The sequence below is a fragment of the Heterocephalus glaber genome, unplaced genomic scaffold (genome assembly GCF_053883595.1).
Source record: "Heterocephalus glaber isolate CG9 unplaced genomic scaffold, H.glaber_assembly_v1.0 deba00001481, whole genome shotgun sequence".
Taxonomy (NCBI): domain Eukaryota; kingdom Metazoa; phylum Chordata; class Mammalia; order Rodentia; family Bathyergidae; genus Heterocephalus; species Heterocephalus glaber.
Window position 1 is genome coordinate 17,696,199 of NW_028258317.1, and position 17,843 is coordinate 17,714,041.

General features: G+C 41.6%; 1 protein-coding gene and 1 pseudogene across 4 annotated transcripts; one reads left to right on the plus strand and one right to left on the minus strand.

Annotated features, from left to right (window-relative positions):
- Positions 1 to 46: 46 nt before the first annotated feature.
- Spata31f3 (SPATA31 subfamily F member 3) lies at positions 47 to 11,225 on the plus strand. 4 transcript variants are annotated; one of them, XM_087183734.1, is made up of 9 exons: positions 47 to 324; positions 877 to 922; positions 1,464 to 1,524; positions 2,440 to 2,542; positions 2,793 to 2,931; positions 5,865 to 6,001; positions 7,105 to 7,230; positions 8,562 to 8,675; positions 10,253 to 11,225. In XM_087183734.1, exons 1-7 carry the CDS (start codon positions 181 to 183, stop codon positions 7,135 to 7,137), a joined length of 663 nt encoding a protein of 220 aa, XP_087039860.1. In that variant the 5' UTR covers positions 47 to 180; the 3' UTR covers positions 7,138 to 7,230; positions 8,562 to 8,675; positions 10,253 to 11,225. The 4 variants fall into 4 exon arrangements, with proteins under 4 accessions (XP_087039860.1, XP_087039862.1, XP_087039859.1 ...); XM_087183736.1 differs by lacking the exon at positions 5,865 to 6,001; XM_087183733.1 differs by lacking the exons at positions 7,105 to 7,230; positions 8,562 to 8,675; positions 10,253 to 11,225 and having other exon boundaries at positions 5,865 to 6,772.
- Positions 10,332 to 12,184, minus strand: LOC110347333 (barrier-to-autointegration factor pseudogene; annotated as a pseudogene).
- Positions 12,185 to 17,843: the final 5,659 nt, after the last annotated feature.

The window sequence follows — 17,843 nt, forward strand, 5'->3', positions numbered from 1 at the left end:
TCTAAGACAAATAAAACTCTGTGATGCTATGCCTGCTTTGTGGAACAGGAGGGCTTTGTGATGTAGTTTAGTTGTCTGCATCCATCATCTGTGAGGCAGATGACAAGGTCTAGAACCTGGAGGCATTAGATTCCAAGACTTAGAAGCCTAGGAAAAGGGATGGCTAGTGAGGTTTAGATCATGTTGAGCCCTGCCTTTCTTCTGTGGGATGCAGACTATCCCTTGTATACCTATGGATCCATCTTAATTATTGTATTAATTATTTGGCAAGTGAAAAAAAGGAGGAAAAAATTAATGTTGAGATCTAGCAAGAGCTGTTGTCAGGTAGGGAAACACTATTACCATGACTGAATGATAAGCTTCCAGTAAGATTTTATTCCTTCACTTTCTGCTGATGTCCTTACCCTTCTCCTCCTCTCCGCTCTCCTCCGCTTCTCTCCTCTCCTTTCCCTTTCCTTTCTCTTTTCTTTTTCACTGGGGATTAAATCCAGGGCCTTTGCAGAGAGCTACATCCCAGCCTTTTCTTTTTTTATTTTGAGACAGGGTCCCACTAAGTCACTAAGTTGCTCAGGGAATCACTTTGCCTTAACCTCCCAGAGTGCTGAGATTACACGTGCCACCACACTCGGCTTCTTTATTTTTTTAGTGGGGGGTGTGTGTCTTCATTGAGTCCCAGAACAGCTCCTAGTTTGAGTCATTATCCGGGACCAAAGTGGAATCATCCCATCCTCTAAAAAGGACAGGGTATAAAAAGGGTAAAAAAGTATAAAATTGGAATAGAAAAAAAGATTGGGAAATTTCTATGGGTTTTGTATCATTTTAGACATGAAAGAAAATGGTGACTCAGCTTCATATTCTAATGCTTTTGTCTTTAAGCATCATCAAAGAGTCAAACACAGGTCTAGAGAGAGAACATCAAGAGGTAAAGTTTAAATCTTTCCTCTGACCCCCTTCCACTGTGAATGAGGCTCTCGTAGATACTGACAGGACCCTGAAAGTGGTGCCAGAACTCAGGTACTCTAACTACTGAAGACTTTAATAAGCCCAAAGATAACTCCTATCAAAAGACTTACCTGGGTAGGAAATCAGAGGCTAGGAACTTTCCAAATTTCTCTATCTTACCTTCTTGGGAATGAAGAATGAGGAAGTAGAGCAGATGTTATAATTGTAATTTTCTAGTTTTATAACCCCTTGGAAGTCACTTCTTCTCAGTCTTGCTCTCCATAAGATGGGCATAGTGCCAGTGATCCTGCCTCACACCCAGTGAGTGTATTGTAAAGATCAAGTGAGATTAGATGTGGACAATACATTGTAAAAGGTTAATGGTATATAGAGCATTAATTAATTGGTAACATAGAGTTATCATGGGTTTCCACTCTCTTCTCATTCAAAGTCCTTCAGGTTATCTATAGGATGTCCCTGAGTCACTTTTGTCTATTTACCACAGTCTCTTGGTTCCCCAGCTAAGAGAACCTCCCAGAAAGAAGCTGAGAAGCTGCAGAAGTTACTGTCTATCATGAAAAGGTGATTTCTTGCTCTCTAGTCTCCCAGCTCCAAGCCTGTCCTATGATTTCTTGTCTTGATCCTGGGTCAGGAATGAGAAGTGGGGTTAATGGCTGGAAGGGAGGCATAAACGTGGCTGGAGGCTGTTTTGGTGATTGAGTTGTCAGGGCACTGGGTAGTTCAGACGTCTCAAGAGGGAAGAATCACTCAATTCTGCACTGGGCTAGGGTCATGGTAGTTCTATAATTCAAGATTCTATCTGTGGATGATTAATAAGAGACACCACATGGGCTGCATTCAGCCATAAGGTAAATTATCCAGTCAGGAGAATGGATTTTGGCCGGGTAGTATGATGGTGCACACCTGTAATTCCAGCATTCTGGGAGGATCACAAGTTTGAGCCTCCCCAGGGGGGCAACTTAGTGAGATCCTGTCTCAAAAAAAATTGTTAAACTGGGGAAGGGATGTAACTCAGTGCAAAGGACCTGGGTTTAATCCCCAGTACCCTCTCCCCCCTCAAAAGAATGTATTTTTCATGAAGAAATCATCATCATCATATTCTCTTTACAGGTACAGACGTTCAAGGGAAGAGTCCTGGGTCTGGCTGGACCCTGTTGATGTTACCTCCTCTGGTCTGTCTTCTGGGAGGCCAGTTCCAGGGACACCCCCACACAGCAACTGGTCATCCTATCTTCTTCTCCTCAAGATTTCTAGAGAATGGGACTGACTCCCATTTGTGGGAGGGATGCTGAGTGTCGTGGCAGGGATATCCCATATTTCTCAGAATTAAGGGTTTCCACAAGGACCTCAGTTTTCACAGAGTATGTAGGCCCAGAACTTGTGGGACTTGGGATGAGAGGCAGTAATCCCCAGGCCACATTCTTCCAAAGAGGGAGATTCTCCCACTGTTAATGGTTTCCATCTTTCCCTTTCCAGTCACGGGTGGCTTCCCCAGGAAGGACATGTGCTTCGGCTTCTGTGTGCAGATCCATCCTGCCAAATCTGCAATGCTATGGCTCTGGAGATTCAGCAGATGCTTGTAGGTAAAAACAACCAGATCTCCCCCACTTTATCAAAGCCATCACAGGGCTCTTCTTGTCTAGGGATGTTGTCCACATCAAGTGTATCTTTTGAACAGTCAGAAGCTGGGTTCCCAGAACTCCAGAGAGCTTTTACTGACAACTCACCCCACACTGTCACAATTAACGGATCAGAAATCTTTAACTCAGTCAGCTGCCCCGTCAGCTGGTGGAGTAAGCATCCAAGATTACTGGTCTGATTACCTCCAGCCAAGACAGGAATTTCAAGTACCACATATGTTCCAAGATGCAAGAGCTCGCTCTTCTTCAAGCCTTGAAGTATCTGGGAGTCCTGTGAACTGGAAAGAGAAGACAAAGAGCAAGTCAACCCTTGCCCTGATGAACCAAGGTAAGCACCACTTGAATAGTAAACTCCCTTTCTTTCCCTGGATCCCAGCTCCTGAACCTAAAACAACACTTTACAATCTTGCATTCCCTTCACCTTCTGTACCTATGTCCAAAAGGCCCTGAGATACCTTTAAGTAGAAAGATATAAATGCATGTTTTTCCACATTGAGGGCTCCCGTGATCTGTGGGGAGTTCCTGTGGCAGCTTATACTACACTATTCCCAATAGTTTCAAAGCCTGGAAAACAAACATGCATTTCTTTCATCCTGAATGCTACCTCTAAGGCCTCTGTTGAGAAGATGGGGCTTTCTTCTCCTTGACCCTGGTTAATGGAAGCCAGCCTGCACACCACAGAGCAGAAATATCATTGTGACTAAATCCCACACCCCATCCCATGGTTTTGACTCTACTGTCTTCCACCTATCTGCTTTTAAATAGCATTTGTCTATTCTCTGGGGGAACATACTGAGGCTCCAATGTACTATCTCTAGGTAACTTTCTGTAAATTCTTTCTTCTGTGCAATTAGTTTTTGGTCTGTCTCTATAGATTGCTCTACAAAAGGGCAACCTAGGCCATTTTTCTTCAATAATTCTTCCTTAATCTCTGCATTGCTTCAAATTTTCTCCACTTAAATTAGCCTCAGATTCTTTCCCACATTTCCAAACTTGGACTTCTCTACCTGACCATTGATAAGCCTCGATCAATGTCTGTCACTTGAGACTCTGGCCAAATGTGAAGCTTTAGTGTAGCACCTGCTATAGAGACAGCTCCAGCTCCAGTGGGGTCTGCCAGCTATTGCCCAGAATTCTCTATAGATGCAGAGGACCACACAATATAAACCCTGAGACAATGTTGCAACCTGTCCAATCAGACCTAGGGCCCTCCCTGATTAGGAGATCCCATTTCAATCCTCAGAATAGTAACAGCATTGCCCTGGAACATACTCAAAGGCTGCTGGAGTTCAACTTCTGGAAGTGGAGGAAATATTGAGGTTGATTTACCATTGCTGGAGCTGCCCCCAAAGATTCAGCAGTTTCTCCTGTCCCTTGCTTCAACCAGCTCTTGCCTTGGCTCAGCACAACCCTGACCGGTACAAGTCTCCCCCATCCTGGCCCCAGAGGACAGTGAGGTTAGTGACCATACTGATCAATTGTGGCAACACTGCTAGTCCATAGCTGCTTTCTCAGCCCAAAGCAACGTTGCAGAGCCACACAGATCACAAATGTGGGAAGATCTGCTGGGGCACTATCCTTGCCCACAGCTGTAGTTGCTAGAACTTCTAATTATTGGGTCTATAGCATTCCTGGGGTCCTGGCAGCAACTTGGTTCTCCCGTCCTCTGGAAAGCAAGCCCCTAGACCTGGAGGAAAAATCAGGTCACATACATGTCAGGAAGTGACTCCCTAAATACTTACAGGCCTTGGCCAGCAGCAATAGATCTCACCAGACTCTTCAACTGATGACCCTGAGCTGCCTGTGCCCTGGTTCCAAGAAATCATTGAGAAAGCAGAGACAAGTTTGCATTCCTGTCAGGAGTGCCTGTTCCTTTTTTTGTGGCTCTCTCTGGGCTATAGAACCAGCAATCATCAACCAAGCTGTAGTCACAAAAATGGTGCCTGGGCCCATCATAACCTCTGACTAAATCTTATCTGAACAGCAGGTATTAAGTCCTAGGTCATACTTTCAAGGTGATAATGAACCTTTTGAAGACAGTGTACAAGTATTCAAGCCTGAAGTGTAAGTGAATGGAGACGGTGACTTGAGTGAGACAGATCCCATCAGCCCTTAATCATCCAAGGCACCTATTTTGCCCAAACTCAATTTTATCATGAAAAAGAAATTCCTGGAGGTACATTTGGGAAGTTCCATAAAGACAAAGGTATACAGGGAACAAATCTTGGCCATCCAAAGAATATCTCCACAGGGAGAACCTTTAGGATCTCAACAGACAAAGGAAAACATTGCCTCAGGAACTCCCTACCCTACCAGGTATTCCATGTGTCCCAGATACAGAATGGGTCTGCTTAAAAGAAGAGTTTATATATGAACCAAAGATAGTTCAGGAGAATCAAAGGCAACCTAGTTCCAAAGAAGTATCCCATGGTTCTACCCAGTGCATCTCTGAGAGCTCACAACCCACTGGAGACAGGACAGAGGCTCAAGTACTTTGTGTATAACTAGAGGCTAAAGTGAAAAACCTAGCCTGGATGATTCCTGGACCCCTTAGCCCATGCCTTTGCATTGTTGAAAACAAGTCTTTACCCTAACAGAGAAAACAAAGGACCCTGGAAATTTCAAAGCAGCTGAGAATCACGAGGTATAGCCTTGGAGCTTTCCCTGACCAGTGAACACCCACTGTGCCAAGGTTTGGGGGCGAATAGAGGACTTCTAAGCAGAACCATAGAGCCCTCACTTCACAAATGCATCTCCAGGATCTTTATCACATAGAACTTTAGTTTAGCTGACATGGTTGCCTTGCATGAGTAGAGACTGACAAGAATTTGTCTTGATCTGTAGAATCACCATCTCCATCCTCTCAGCTTGCTATTCCATGCCAGCATCTTCACCAGCTGCTCCATTATCTTGTATTCCCAGAGCATCCTCTATGATGCTTTGGGCCCAGAAGAGATCTGCAAGACTGTTAGACTAAACTGAATAATCTTACTGAAACAAGAATGCCTGAGAATGCCAAACTTGACAGGACTTGAAGGTCAGACCCTAGAGTGTCAACTTATTGGACTATCATTTACTAGGCCAAATTTTGCAAGTCCAGTATTTGAAAAGACCACATCTTTCAAATCTAAACTTTTCAGGGACAGATGTTTCAGGGCCATGTTTTATAGGGGAGATCTTGGTGGGGCAAAAATTTGGGGGGCCATGAGTTGGAGAATCTGGTAAGGGGATCCCATACTCACAAGAGCTTCACCCTTTCAGGTGCTCCAGAAGTTGACTTGGGAAAAACAATGACATTCTTTTTGCACTGGATTAACCCTGAAGTGAAAGGTCAAAGCCACGAGGAACCCATTCTCCACTCTAAATCCAAGACAGTGGCCAAATCCAGGACAAAAGAGGTTAAGAAGGTTCCAACCCCCACCAAAGACCATGTCAGGGGAGCTAACTTGAAGATGACAACAAAGGACCCTGTGGCCCAGCCTTTTCATACTGAGAAGGAGCACTTGACTTTTTTTTGATGCCCAGAGTCCCTACATAGACAGCTCCAGCAACACTCCCTCCAGTCCAGCCAATCCTGGGGCCTGCGCCACTCCCACAGCTGCTTCAAAACCTCACCTCAACTGACTCATGCTACCCAACCAAGAAATATATCCTAGGTCTCAAGTCTCATGTCAGCAGAAGAATGCACTGGTTTACATAAGGAGAATACTCATTCCAAACAAAGGGCGTTTGTAGGTTCCCAAAACTGCATCCTCCATGGAAAAGGCTGTATATAGCCATTTTCATTAACATGAAAGTGAGGCATGGCATTCTCTAAATATACTCTATACCTGTAAGCAAAGAACCATTTGTTCATGTCTCCTTTTCATCAGGGTGTATGTGATGGCAAGAATAGAAGGAGTAGAAATTATCTCCCATGTAATATAGGAGCTTAAACCCAAATTTTATTTCAGATAGGTCAGCATTCTACGTGCTCCTCCTAGCCCTACCCTAGGCTATAAATAAAGGGACCTGAGCAGAGAAGGAAGCCCCTTGTTTAAGATGCACTGAAGGAAAAGGTCAGGCTTGAATTCAGTTATGATTTTCCATGTTGTACTTGGGTCCTCATTTCCTCAAGGAGGTGTTTTTGTGTTTATGCAAAGCACACAGCTAGGGGCAGGGGATTTAGCTTAGTGGTTCTGCCACCTGCTTTGCAGATGCAAGGTCCCGAATTCGATCCCTGGTACAAAAAAATAAATAAATAAAAGCACACAGCTAGTATGGTAAATTTAAAAACCTTGTCTTTTCCCTGTTTTATTGAGATCTTTAAGGGTAACCCCTCAGGAAGCCTGATGTTGCCCTCTTGCCTCTCCAACCCCCATTATCTTCCAACTGTATGGAATGAAGCCCTCCTAGAATGAAGATTAACTACTGAGACATACCCAAAAGATAACAGTAAAAATGATGTTGTGCTAAATCCTGAATTCAGAAATTCAAATATTTAAATATTTACCATTTCTAGGCATTATTCCAAACACTTGGGAGACAACAGTGACCAACAGACAAGTCTTCGTCTGGAATTCATAGAATCTAAGGCACACAATAAAATCTGAAGCAATATGACAAGAGTTGGTTAGAGGAAATAGGTGTAAGTACATAGGACCACACTCAGCCTAGTTTGGGGGGCTGGGGTTATTCATGGAAAAAATCCTGAAAGAAGTGATGTGTAGTCTTAATTTGCAAATTGAAAGGGACAAAGACTTGAAAGAAGCAGGGAAGTAGAGCAGGAGTAGAGGATAAAAAAGAAGGAATTAAAATGTGTTTTGTATTGTACCAACTCCTCACAGTAAATGTAATTATTTACTGAAAACATGTACTAACAAAAAATACAAAAATTTTAATTAAGAAAAAGGATGACCAGGAATTAGCCAGGGGAGGTGAGGGGTAGATGAACTTCCCCAGGCTATGAGCAAAAGTATAGTGTCAAACAAGTCGCATCCTGTGTCAGAGAATGGTGACTCACAGGTTCACTCAGTATAACTCCCTGTTATATTGAAGTCTCTGTACAATCAAAAGACTATACTAAAATGTTTATAGGATCAAAATAAAGTAGCCAAGCTAGAGAATGAATGGTAGTCATTTACCCACTCTTTCATTCTTTCATTCCTTCAACAAATATATATATATATATTGCCCAGGCTGGCCTCAAACTTGCAATCCTCCTACCTCAGCTTCTTGAGTGCTGAGATTACAAGTGTGTACCACCATGCCAAGCTTATCAAGCACTTTCATAGGCATTTGGAATGCAGCAGTGAACCAAAAAGGGGAAAAAAATTCTCCCAGGGAGTTTATATTGGGAATGTGCTTAGAAGGGAGAGAAAAAAATATAGGTAAAAAATATAGTATGTAGTAGGAATATGCAAAGAATCAGGGTGAGGGTTTAGGGAAGACTTGAGTGGGAGTACAGTTTTAAATAGAGAGTTCAGAGAAGTCTCACCCAAAAATTAACATGAGCAAGGACTACAAGTAGATGGAGATAATAAGTCACATGGATAACTGAGGAAGAGGAATATCTGAGTAATTATCAGTCAGGAATTATAGCTAGTCCAGATGTTTTGAGGGTGGAATATGCCTACCATATTAGATGAATAATAAGACCAGTAAGCCTAAGGCAGAGTAGTCAAGGGAGAAAGTAGTCAAGGATGATGCAAAAGCAGTTAGGGGCCAGATGGTATAAGGTCTTGTAGGTCAATGTAAGGATGCTGGATCCTAAGCAATAGCAGGGGCTTGAGATAGAGCAACAAAACAGGGTTGGCATCCTAGAAATCAGTGTGGACAAGGGAAAATTTGGAAGTGAATGGGAGGAGAGCCTTGGAAAGCAGTAAGACAAAGAGGGTGCCCTGAGTGGATGGAAAGGACTTATATTTGGCCACCTAATATCCCATAGAAGATGGCATCTCTGTATCCTCTTTCCAACAGATGATCCAAGAGCTACCATAATGGCAGGAAGTGCTGCGCTTCCTTAATATGGTTCCTGGTTCCTGAGGAAATCCAGAATCAGTCAGCATTCCATCAAGCCAGGAGAAACTTGTGGTCAGACTCACTTCTTCCTCTGATAGAACCCCACTGTTCAGTAGAGTGTGTTCACTGAAAGTAGGCTGCAGAAAGCCCAGATGGAAAAAAGCATGCCCCGTAGCCACCCCCCCACACACACACAAAGATGATTCTGTGCCTAATAGAAGCCTAGCCCCTAGCTGGCTTCCAGGGCAGAGAGACATAAGGCCCAGGCCTGCTGAGCCAGCATTCTCCAGGTGTTTTCCTGAAATATCCCTAAAGATCAAAGGAGGTCTTGTGACAGGCATATCCTCCCTACCTAGTGGGAGTTGGGCAGACAGCCACAAGTGAGGAGACCAGGAGGCCCAATATGAAGGGAATTGACTCAGAAGAGTCAATGGCATCAGGTAGGAAACTGGGTTTGTGTGCACACATCCTAGTTTAGGGTGGATCAGGTCTTTCCCATGACCCCACAGCCTGTCTACACCAACAGATTTCTATCATGGCAATTTCAGGCAACTGACTTCCATGATTGTTCAACTTTTCACCTGCTCACTCCACCCTAGCAGGGAAGTCATGGAACATGCTAAGCATGGGCATGAATATGTGAGACATAATCTTGCTTTATTCAGTCTTGTCATGCCAGTCTCTTGCCAGCCTGGGCCAAAGACTCCTTGAGTAGGGGCAGAAAATCTATGTCTTATTCAAAATCTTAGCTTCTTGCAGATCCTCAGACTCAGATGCTGTTATCTCCACTTTTCCTCTCAAATTTTAGTCTCTTTCCTTTGCAGGCTTGGTGTAAAATATCCCTTGCCCCTAAATTCCCATATCCTCCTAATCTCATCTTTCAACATCCTCAACTTATCCTTTTGCTAAACTTCCTACTGCCATCCTATACTTGTCCTTGTCAGTCTAGGCTGCATACCTGGAAAGATGTTAATAATGTAGTAATAAACATGGTAGTTTAAAAAGAAAGTTACCAAAATATTCATAGTATGGTCTTTTATTAACTTTTTTTTTCAGAGCAGTTTTCAGTTGCAGAAAAACTGAATGGAAAGTACAAATAATTTCCACTGAAATTCTTTTCCTGCCCCTGAACAAAATACAGTCTCCCTCTTATTAACAGTTTGCATTAGTGTAGTTTTTTGTTACAATTGAGGAACTAATATTGATACACTATTAATCACTAAAGTCCATCATGGACATTAGAGTTCGCTTGTTTTTAAAGGCCACTCACTATATTGATCTAAAATTTTTTTACAAGAACAATGACTATTCTGCCAAAATAGGAGCCAAATGGCATCAAAGAGACTAGATGCAAAGGTGACGGCGAGGGAAGGTGCAGGAATCCACTCAGGAAAGCTGGTAATTATAACCATAGAACTTTCAGAGAAAAAAAGAAGGGAGATGTGTGCAAGAATAAGAATTCCAAAAAGAGGGCAAGGATTTAGCTCAGTGGTTCCACCACCTGCCTCAAAAGTGCAAGGTCCTGAGTTTGATCCCCGGTACTGAAAAAAAAAAAGAATCCAAAAAGACTGAAATGGTGAGGGAAGAGAAATTCCAAAAGAACCTGGAGTAAGCCAGTGGTGAGTACAACAAGCTTTTCCTTTGTACAGGACAAGAAGGACCCCCAACTCAGCTGCAGACTCTGGAGATTCAGTGCTGGGCTGGTGACTGAGTACCTGCCATGGAGCATCACAAGGAAGCATCGCACCACTCTCAAACATACAAAGCAGTCTCAAGACTGCTTAACATTGGTGCCACATGTGTCCTTCCACCATTCCCAGTAGAGGTCTTCATCTTTCTTTAGCACCAGGAGCTGGCCAAGAACCACAGAGGCCTTGTGTAATCCCCTTTCCTCCAGTTTCTTGCTCAAGACTTCACCAATGCTGGCCAGGCTCCCCACTATCTTCCTCCAGGGGCTCTGCCAGGAAATGTTAGTGCTTTGGGGAGGTTCTCACTTTAATTAGGCTTAATTAGCAGCTCCAGGTCCCATAATGGCTCCTCCTACTGTGCAACCTTTACTCCTTGCTGATCAGAGTTCCTTGTTTGTGTTATGTATTCTATGGGTTTTGACCAATGTATAATAATATGTATCCACCATTACAATATCATACAAAATAATTTCACTGCCCTAAAAGTCCCATTTCCCCCACCTATCCACTCCTCTCCCCCTCCCTTCCCACTAACCCCTAGAAATTATTGATTTTTTAAAAATTGAGCTACATAGGAAGTTTGAGGCTAGCCTGGGCTACATAGCAAGATCCTATCTTTAAAAATTCAAAAAACAAAAAGTGATAATAACATGAAGTGCACCATTTTAATCATTTTAAAGTGTATAATTCAGTAGCATTAAATACATTCACAATGTTATGTTATATTCACCCCTATCTATTATCAGAACTTAAAGTATCCCAAAGAGAAATTCAGTACCTATTAAACAATAAGTTACCTGGATGTAGCTTAGTGATAGTACACTCCCCTAAACAATAAGTTACCATTTCTCCTCTTTAACTCCTGACAACTTTTATTCTCTGTCTCTACGAATTTGCCTATTCTAGTGTCTCATATAAATGAAATCATATAAGATGTGTCTTTTAGTGTCTGGCTTATTTTGCTTAGCATGATTTCAAGATTTAGACATGTTGTGGTAGAATTTCATTTCCTTTTATGTCTAAATAATATTCTTTTGTATGTATATACTATATTTTTGTTTACTCATTAATCTGTTGATGGACATTTGGGTTGTTTCCCTACCTTTTGACTCTGGTGAATAATGCTACTGCTAACACTGGTGTGCAAGGTATCTGTTTCTACTTTCTTTTCCTTTGGGTATATAATGAGGAGTAAAATTGCTGGATCATTATAGCAATTCTATCTTTGACTTTAGAAGAATTGCCAAACCCTTACACAGCAGCTGCCCCATTTTCACAGCAGCTGCTCCGTTTTACCACCAGCGTACGGCACCAGCAATGCATCAGAGTTCTGGTTTGTCCTTATTCTCCTCAACACTTGTGTGTGTGTTTTTAATAATAGCCATCCTAATGGGTATGAAGTGGCATCTCATTGTGGTTTTGATTTGCATTTCTTTAATAACTAATGATGTTGCGCATCTTTTCATGTGTTTATTGACCACTTATATCTCTTTTTTGGGAAACAAATTATACAAATGGCCAATAAACACATGTGCATTGCCCACATTTTTGCCGCGTTAATTCTTTTATTGGTACATTTTAGATAAACAATACATTTACATTTTTCATTGGGTTATTTTTTTCCCCATTACCTGTGCGCCCTTCATCCCCTTGTCCACTTTTGAATTGGGCTGTTTGAGATTTTTAAAAATTGTTGATTACTGATCTCTTTATTGATTTCATAGTTTTACCCTTTCCAGAATATTATATGGTTAGTAGAATAGAGTATGCACCCTTTCAAATGACTCTTCCACTTAGTAATATTTATTTAAGATTCTTCATGTCTTTTCATGGCCTGATACCTTTTGTTTTATTTTTTGTGATGCTTGAAATCTAACCCAGGCCCTTGTACATGTTAGGCAACCACCCTAATGACGAATGATGTTGAAAATCTCTTCGTATACTTATTCAAGATCTGTGTATCTTCTATGGTGAGATGCCCAGATGTTTTGCCCATTTTGAAATTGAGTTTTGCCGGCACAGGAAGCAGCCTCCGCGGCTGGCCGACTTCAAGCTGCAGGTCATCATCATCAGCTCGCGCGATGTGGGCAAGACCAGCCTCATGGTGCGCTTCACCGACGACACCTTCGGCGAGGCCTGCAAGTCCACCGTGGGTGTTGACTTCAAAATAAAAACTGTAGAGCTAAGAGGAAAGAAAATCAGGTTACAGATCTGGCGCCCACGTTCTGCCTGTCTGTCCACATCTGTGTGCCGGCTTCCATCGCACTAACCTCTCCCATCTGTGGCACCACCGTCACCTAACACTGAGTGTTAGTGCCGTGTCTCTATCCTCATCTGTGTCCTTGTCCCGTGCTGCTGCAGCCCCGCTGGAGGCATCTGAGGGACAGGGAAGGTCAGAAGAGATTCAACAGCATTACCTCAGCCTAGTACAGAAGTGCCAAGGGGATCATCCTCGTGGACGGCATCACCAAGAAGGAGACCTTCGACGACTTGCCCAAGTGGATGAAGATGATCGACAAGTACACTTCCGAAGACGCTGCGCTCCTCCTGGTGGGAAACAAGCTGGACTGTGAGATGAACTGGGAGATCAGAGGGCAGCAGGGCGAGAAATTTGCACAGCAGGTAACCGGGATGCGATTCTGTGAAGCCAGCCCCAAGGACAACTTCAACGTGGACGAGATTTTCTTGAAGCTGGTCGGCGACATCTTGAAGAAGCTAACTGCCCCCGCCGCGGCCGCACGTTCGGTGCTGCTGATCTCCACCTGAGGGCCAGCATCTCTGCACTACAATCATGGTGACAATTTCCTTTTGCACTTGGTAATCCAAGCCAGAGCTATACACTAACTTGTACATATGCAGATATGCAATCCTGAATAAGTGTGGGTGAGCTCGCGTTCCCCTCAGATCCTGTTCATCCATTCATCCCGGGCTCGCGTCCACCTGGGCCAAAGAGCAGGAGAGAGGAAAGGTGTGATGTTCCTAAGTAATGCAGCTGTCCTTGTCACTTATGCCAGGAGGACAGAAGATATTCTGCTAAGAAGAGAGAACGTGGTGCTTTGCTTATTGTTTCAAAGAAAATTTGTAAAACTTAAGACTTTTTGAGAACAAAGCTATGTTAAGTGCTTTTTCTTTATTTACAAGACATTTCCCCCTGTAGCATCTCAGAACACTGGAGCAAGCTGCTCTGGAGCAGGCCCTGAAGGTTGTTTGTTGCCACGAGGTAAGGAAGGGCTCGTCTGGAGGCGGCTGGAGGCTGCAGAATCTGCGGTTTCCTGGTGCATGGAGGAGTCCCGTGCTTTTAGGAACTGTCGCTAAAGAAAGAAGTGTTTTTGAAATGATAGAAAAGATTTTAAAACAATGCTGCTGTCCTGAACAAATCCTGTTGAAAGGGATATAAAGAGATGCATTGCACTGTATCCAAGAGTACATGTGTATCTTTCCTGAGCGCTCTGTCTCTAAGGATGGAACTCACCCCTCAGCGGAGCCCACGGCTTTTAGATGCCTAGACTGTGTTTATTTTAGTTTAGTTTAGTTTTTGGTCTGATAATGAATTCTGGACTCTCTTTGGTATAGCTTTTATTAAACTGCACTGTGCTGTTTAGCCGAGGTAAACAGTCCAGGCTGACTAGCCTGGTGTGTCCCAAGTGTCATGGTGTGAGAAGCATCGTGGTCTTTCTACGCTAATGAAGTATAAATAAAATTTAGGGTTTATGAAAAAAAAAGAAACTGAGTTTTAAGAGTTCTTTGTATATCTGTCTTTTGTTAGATATGTATTTTGCAAAGATTTTCTGCAAGGCTGGCATGTCTTTTAATTATTTTAACAATATCTTTAGTGGAGAAAAAATTTTTATTTTAATGGTCGATTTATTGATTCCTCCTCAATGGGTCATAATTTTGATGACATCTAAAACGTCACTACCAAAATCCAAGGCTACCTAGAATTTCTTATAGTCTTATTCTTGAAAGAAAAAATATATGCATATTTGAATTTGTCATCTTTTTGTTAATCAGTGCATTTTTTTAGTGCTGGGGGTTGTAACTCAAGATCTCGTGCATGCTAAGCAAGTGCACTACTACTGAGCTACATCCCAGCCCTAATCTGTACATTCTAATTTTTCTACAGTGGAAATTAATCATATTATTTAGTATATAATTTCTTAAAATCCTAGGGCTGACAACACCATGACTGTTTTAATTTTCACCTAATCTTTTGTGACTCAGAAAACACAGCTATAGTACTCTTAAGTTTCAGTTTATTTGCCTAATAATGAGTGTTGGATCAGATAGTCATATAAAACCCTTTCCGTCATAAACATCTGGAATGCTCATGTTTTCCTTCATGTTCTTTTAAAAGTCCATGAACCTAATTGAAGTGTCCAGGTGGGGACAAGGAGAGGGTGTGCATGTGTGTGTGTGTGACAGAGACAGAGACAGACAGACAGACAGACAGACAGAGAGAAGACAGAGAGAGTAAAAGGTTTTGCTTATGCTATTGATCAAGGAGGTTCTTGGAGAGGCTGGTACTATAGTACCCGGACGTACCCACATGACTCATGAACAACAACTGTACTCTACTGTTAAGTGGGAAAGCATGTCCTCAACTGAGAGCAACAGACTGGGAGAGATAATGCAAAACTGAACACAAGCCTTCACTGCATATTTTCCTCATGACCAATTACTATGTTCAAGAGCATAGTGTTTTCTTCAGAAACAATTCATGGTACGTTTTTCAAAATTTTTCACTGTGAACATAGTAAGAAATATAGTTTATGATGTGGCCCAGTACATATATATTTATAAACATGTGTTTATAGATCTGAAAGTGAACTCAAAGCTTTGTGAAACAATCCTATTTTTATGACATGTGAAGCTTCCTAACATTTTCTATCCTCTCCATTCTATTTCACTCAAATAACTCTGATAGTGGCTCTCCAAAACTATTTAATCATTTAATGAGTTTGGACCCACAATCTGAAAAACAGTTTTAGAATAATTTTACATTTTTTAAAAACATAAGAATAAAATTTTATTCATGCAGAATTTATATGGCATTTGCACTTGTTAGTTTGATCTATGCTATAGACAAAACATAGCTGAATATGTCTGATTCTTTTTCATTTTATTTTTAATTGACACAGTAAGTGTACATATTTATAGGAAAGGGTGGTGTTTTAATACATGCATAGGATGTGTAATGATAAATCAGAAAGACGGGCAGATCTATTGTCTGAGACATACATAATTTCTGTTGGGAACATTCAAAATTCTATTACCTATTTTGAAATATTGAATTAATTCTATCTATATGCAATTGTACCTCATTTTAAGATCTGGTAAAAGGGCCACACTTTTGTCTTTTGATTTAAAGAAGGTTACCTAGAAAAAACAATATTGTACAGTGTAAGGTAAATTTTGTTTTTGACTGCAGTGATGCAAGAGCCCTAAGAATAAGGGTCTGTGTGGCTGAGGGGGGTGTCTAACAGATCAGGCAGCTGCTGTTGTCTTTGACGCAATAAAACTCTACTCTGGCTGGGGATTTAGCTCAGTGGTTCCGGCACCTATCACGCAAATGCAAGGTACTGAGTTTGATCCCTGGTACCAAAAAAAGAAAAAAACCCAAAAAAACTCTACTCTGTTTGAGAGGCTGATCCTCTTTGACCTGCAGGCATATTTTAAAAATTATTTACTGGAGCATTGTTCATAGTAATTTAGAGGTGAAAACAACTGTAATAGGGAAATTATTAAACTGTAGTATAGTCATGTTATTAAAAAAGAGAAAATAATTCTAATTCTATCCAACAGGAACACTAAATCTAGAGGAATAATATTTAAATGGAAAATTGGCTGGATCAGGGGCAAGTGAAGAATACATAGAAGAAACTGCAGAAAAAGGAGAGAAATCAATGATAGAAATTGTCAGATTGGAGTTTTAAAGACCGAATTACATGCTGCCTTCAAGAAATCCATTTTAAGGCCAGGTGTGATGCATGCCTGTAATCACAGCACTTGGGAGGCTGAGGCAGGAGGATAGCCATAAGTTCGAGACCAGCCTGGGCTACATAGTGAGTTCAAGGCCAGCCCGAAGTACATAGTAAGACCCTGCCTCAAAAAAAAAGAGCCCATACTTCCAAAACTGATACACAGATTTAACATAACCCCATTAAAAATACCAACAGCATTCCTCACAGAACTAAAGAAAACAATCCCAAAATTCATATGGAACCAGAAGAGATTCAGAATAGCAGAAGCAATCCTGGACAAAAGGAACAAAGCAGGAACCATAACAGTCCCAGATTTCAAGGTATATTACAAATCTACAGTGATAAAACACACACACACACACACACACACACACACACACACACACACCAGCATGGTGGTAAGCTTCTGCACAGTAAGAGAAACCACCAACAATGTGAAGAGACAATCCACAATGTGGGAAAAAATTTTTACCAGCTGTTGCTTAAACAAAGGGCTACTATCTAGAATATATAAAGAACTTAAAAAAATCAACCCTCCCACATTTAAAGACCGGATCCAAAAATGGGCATCTGAAATGAATAGGCATTTCTCAGACAAAGAAGTAGAAATAGCAAATATATGACATAAACATATGAAAAAATGTTCAACATCACAGGTCATTTGAGAGATGCAAATGAAAATAACACTGAGATTCCACCTCACCCCAGAAAGAATGGCTGCTATCAAGAAATTAACCAATAACAATTGCTGGTGGGGCTGTGGGGAGAAAGGAACCCTTCTCCACTGTTGGCAATGTAGACTGGTGCAACCACTGTGGAAATAAGTATGAAAGATACCTCAAAAAAAACTAAGATCAGAGGTCCCATTTGACCCAGCTATTCCCCTGCTGGGTATCTTTCCAAAAGTATTAAAAGAATCATACCACAGTGATATATGTGCACCCATGTTCAGAGCAGCACAGATTGTAATAGCTAAAACTTGGAAACAACCCAAATGCCCATCAACTGGAGACTGGATAAAGAAGATGTGTTTTTTTTAATAAAATGGAGTACTACTCAGCCATCAAGAATGAGAAACTAGAGACATTTATAGCTAAATGGATGCACATTGAGGCGATACTCTTTAAGTGAAGCAAATGGGACACATATGTGTAAATACCAAATAGCTTCTCTAGTGTGAGAAACTGAAAGTGTAAATAAGGACTAAAAGGTATAATAGATAATGTGAAATAGGAAGAAAAGGTCCAAAGGGGAAGGGGAAGTGGCAGGGGTAGGAAAAAGGAAAGAAGGGAAAGGAACAAATATGAGAAAAGGAAAAAATGAAAACAAAGTCTTTGTAAATAGAGAGGGGTGGAGGGGTTGAACAGAGGGCAGGGGAAGGGGGAAAAAATAAGAAGCAAGATATATTATATAAAGGTACAAATTCCCAATAATGAATGTCAGCATATTTTACACCTAAAATGTACCAATAAAATTAATGAAAAAAAAAGATATGAGTCAGGCTTGGTGGCGCACACAAGTAATCCTCAGCACTGAGAAAGGCTAAGACAAAAGAATTATAAGTTCAAGCC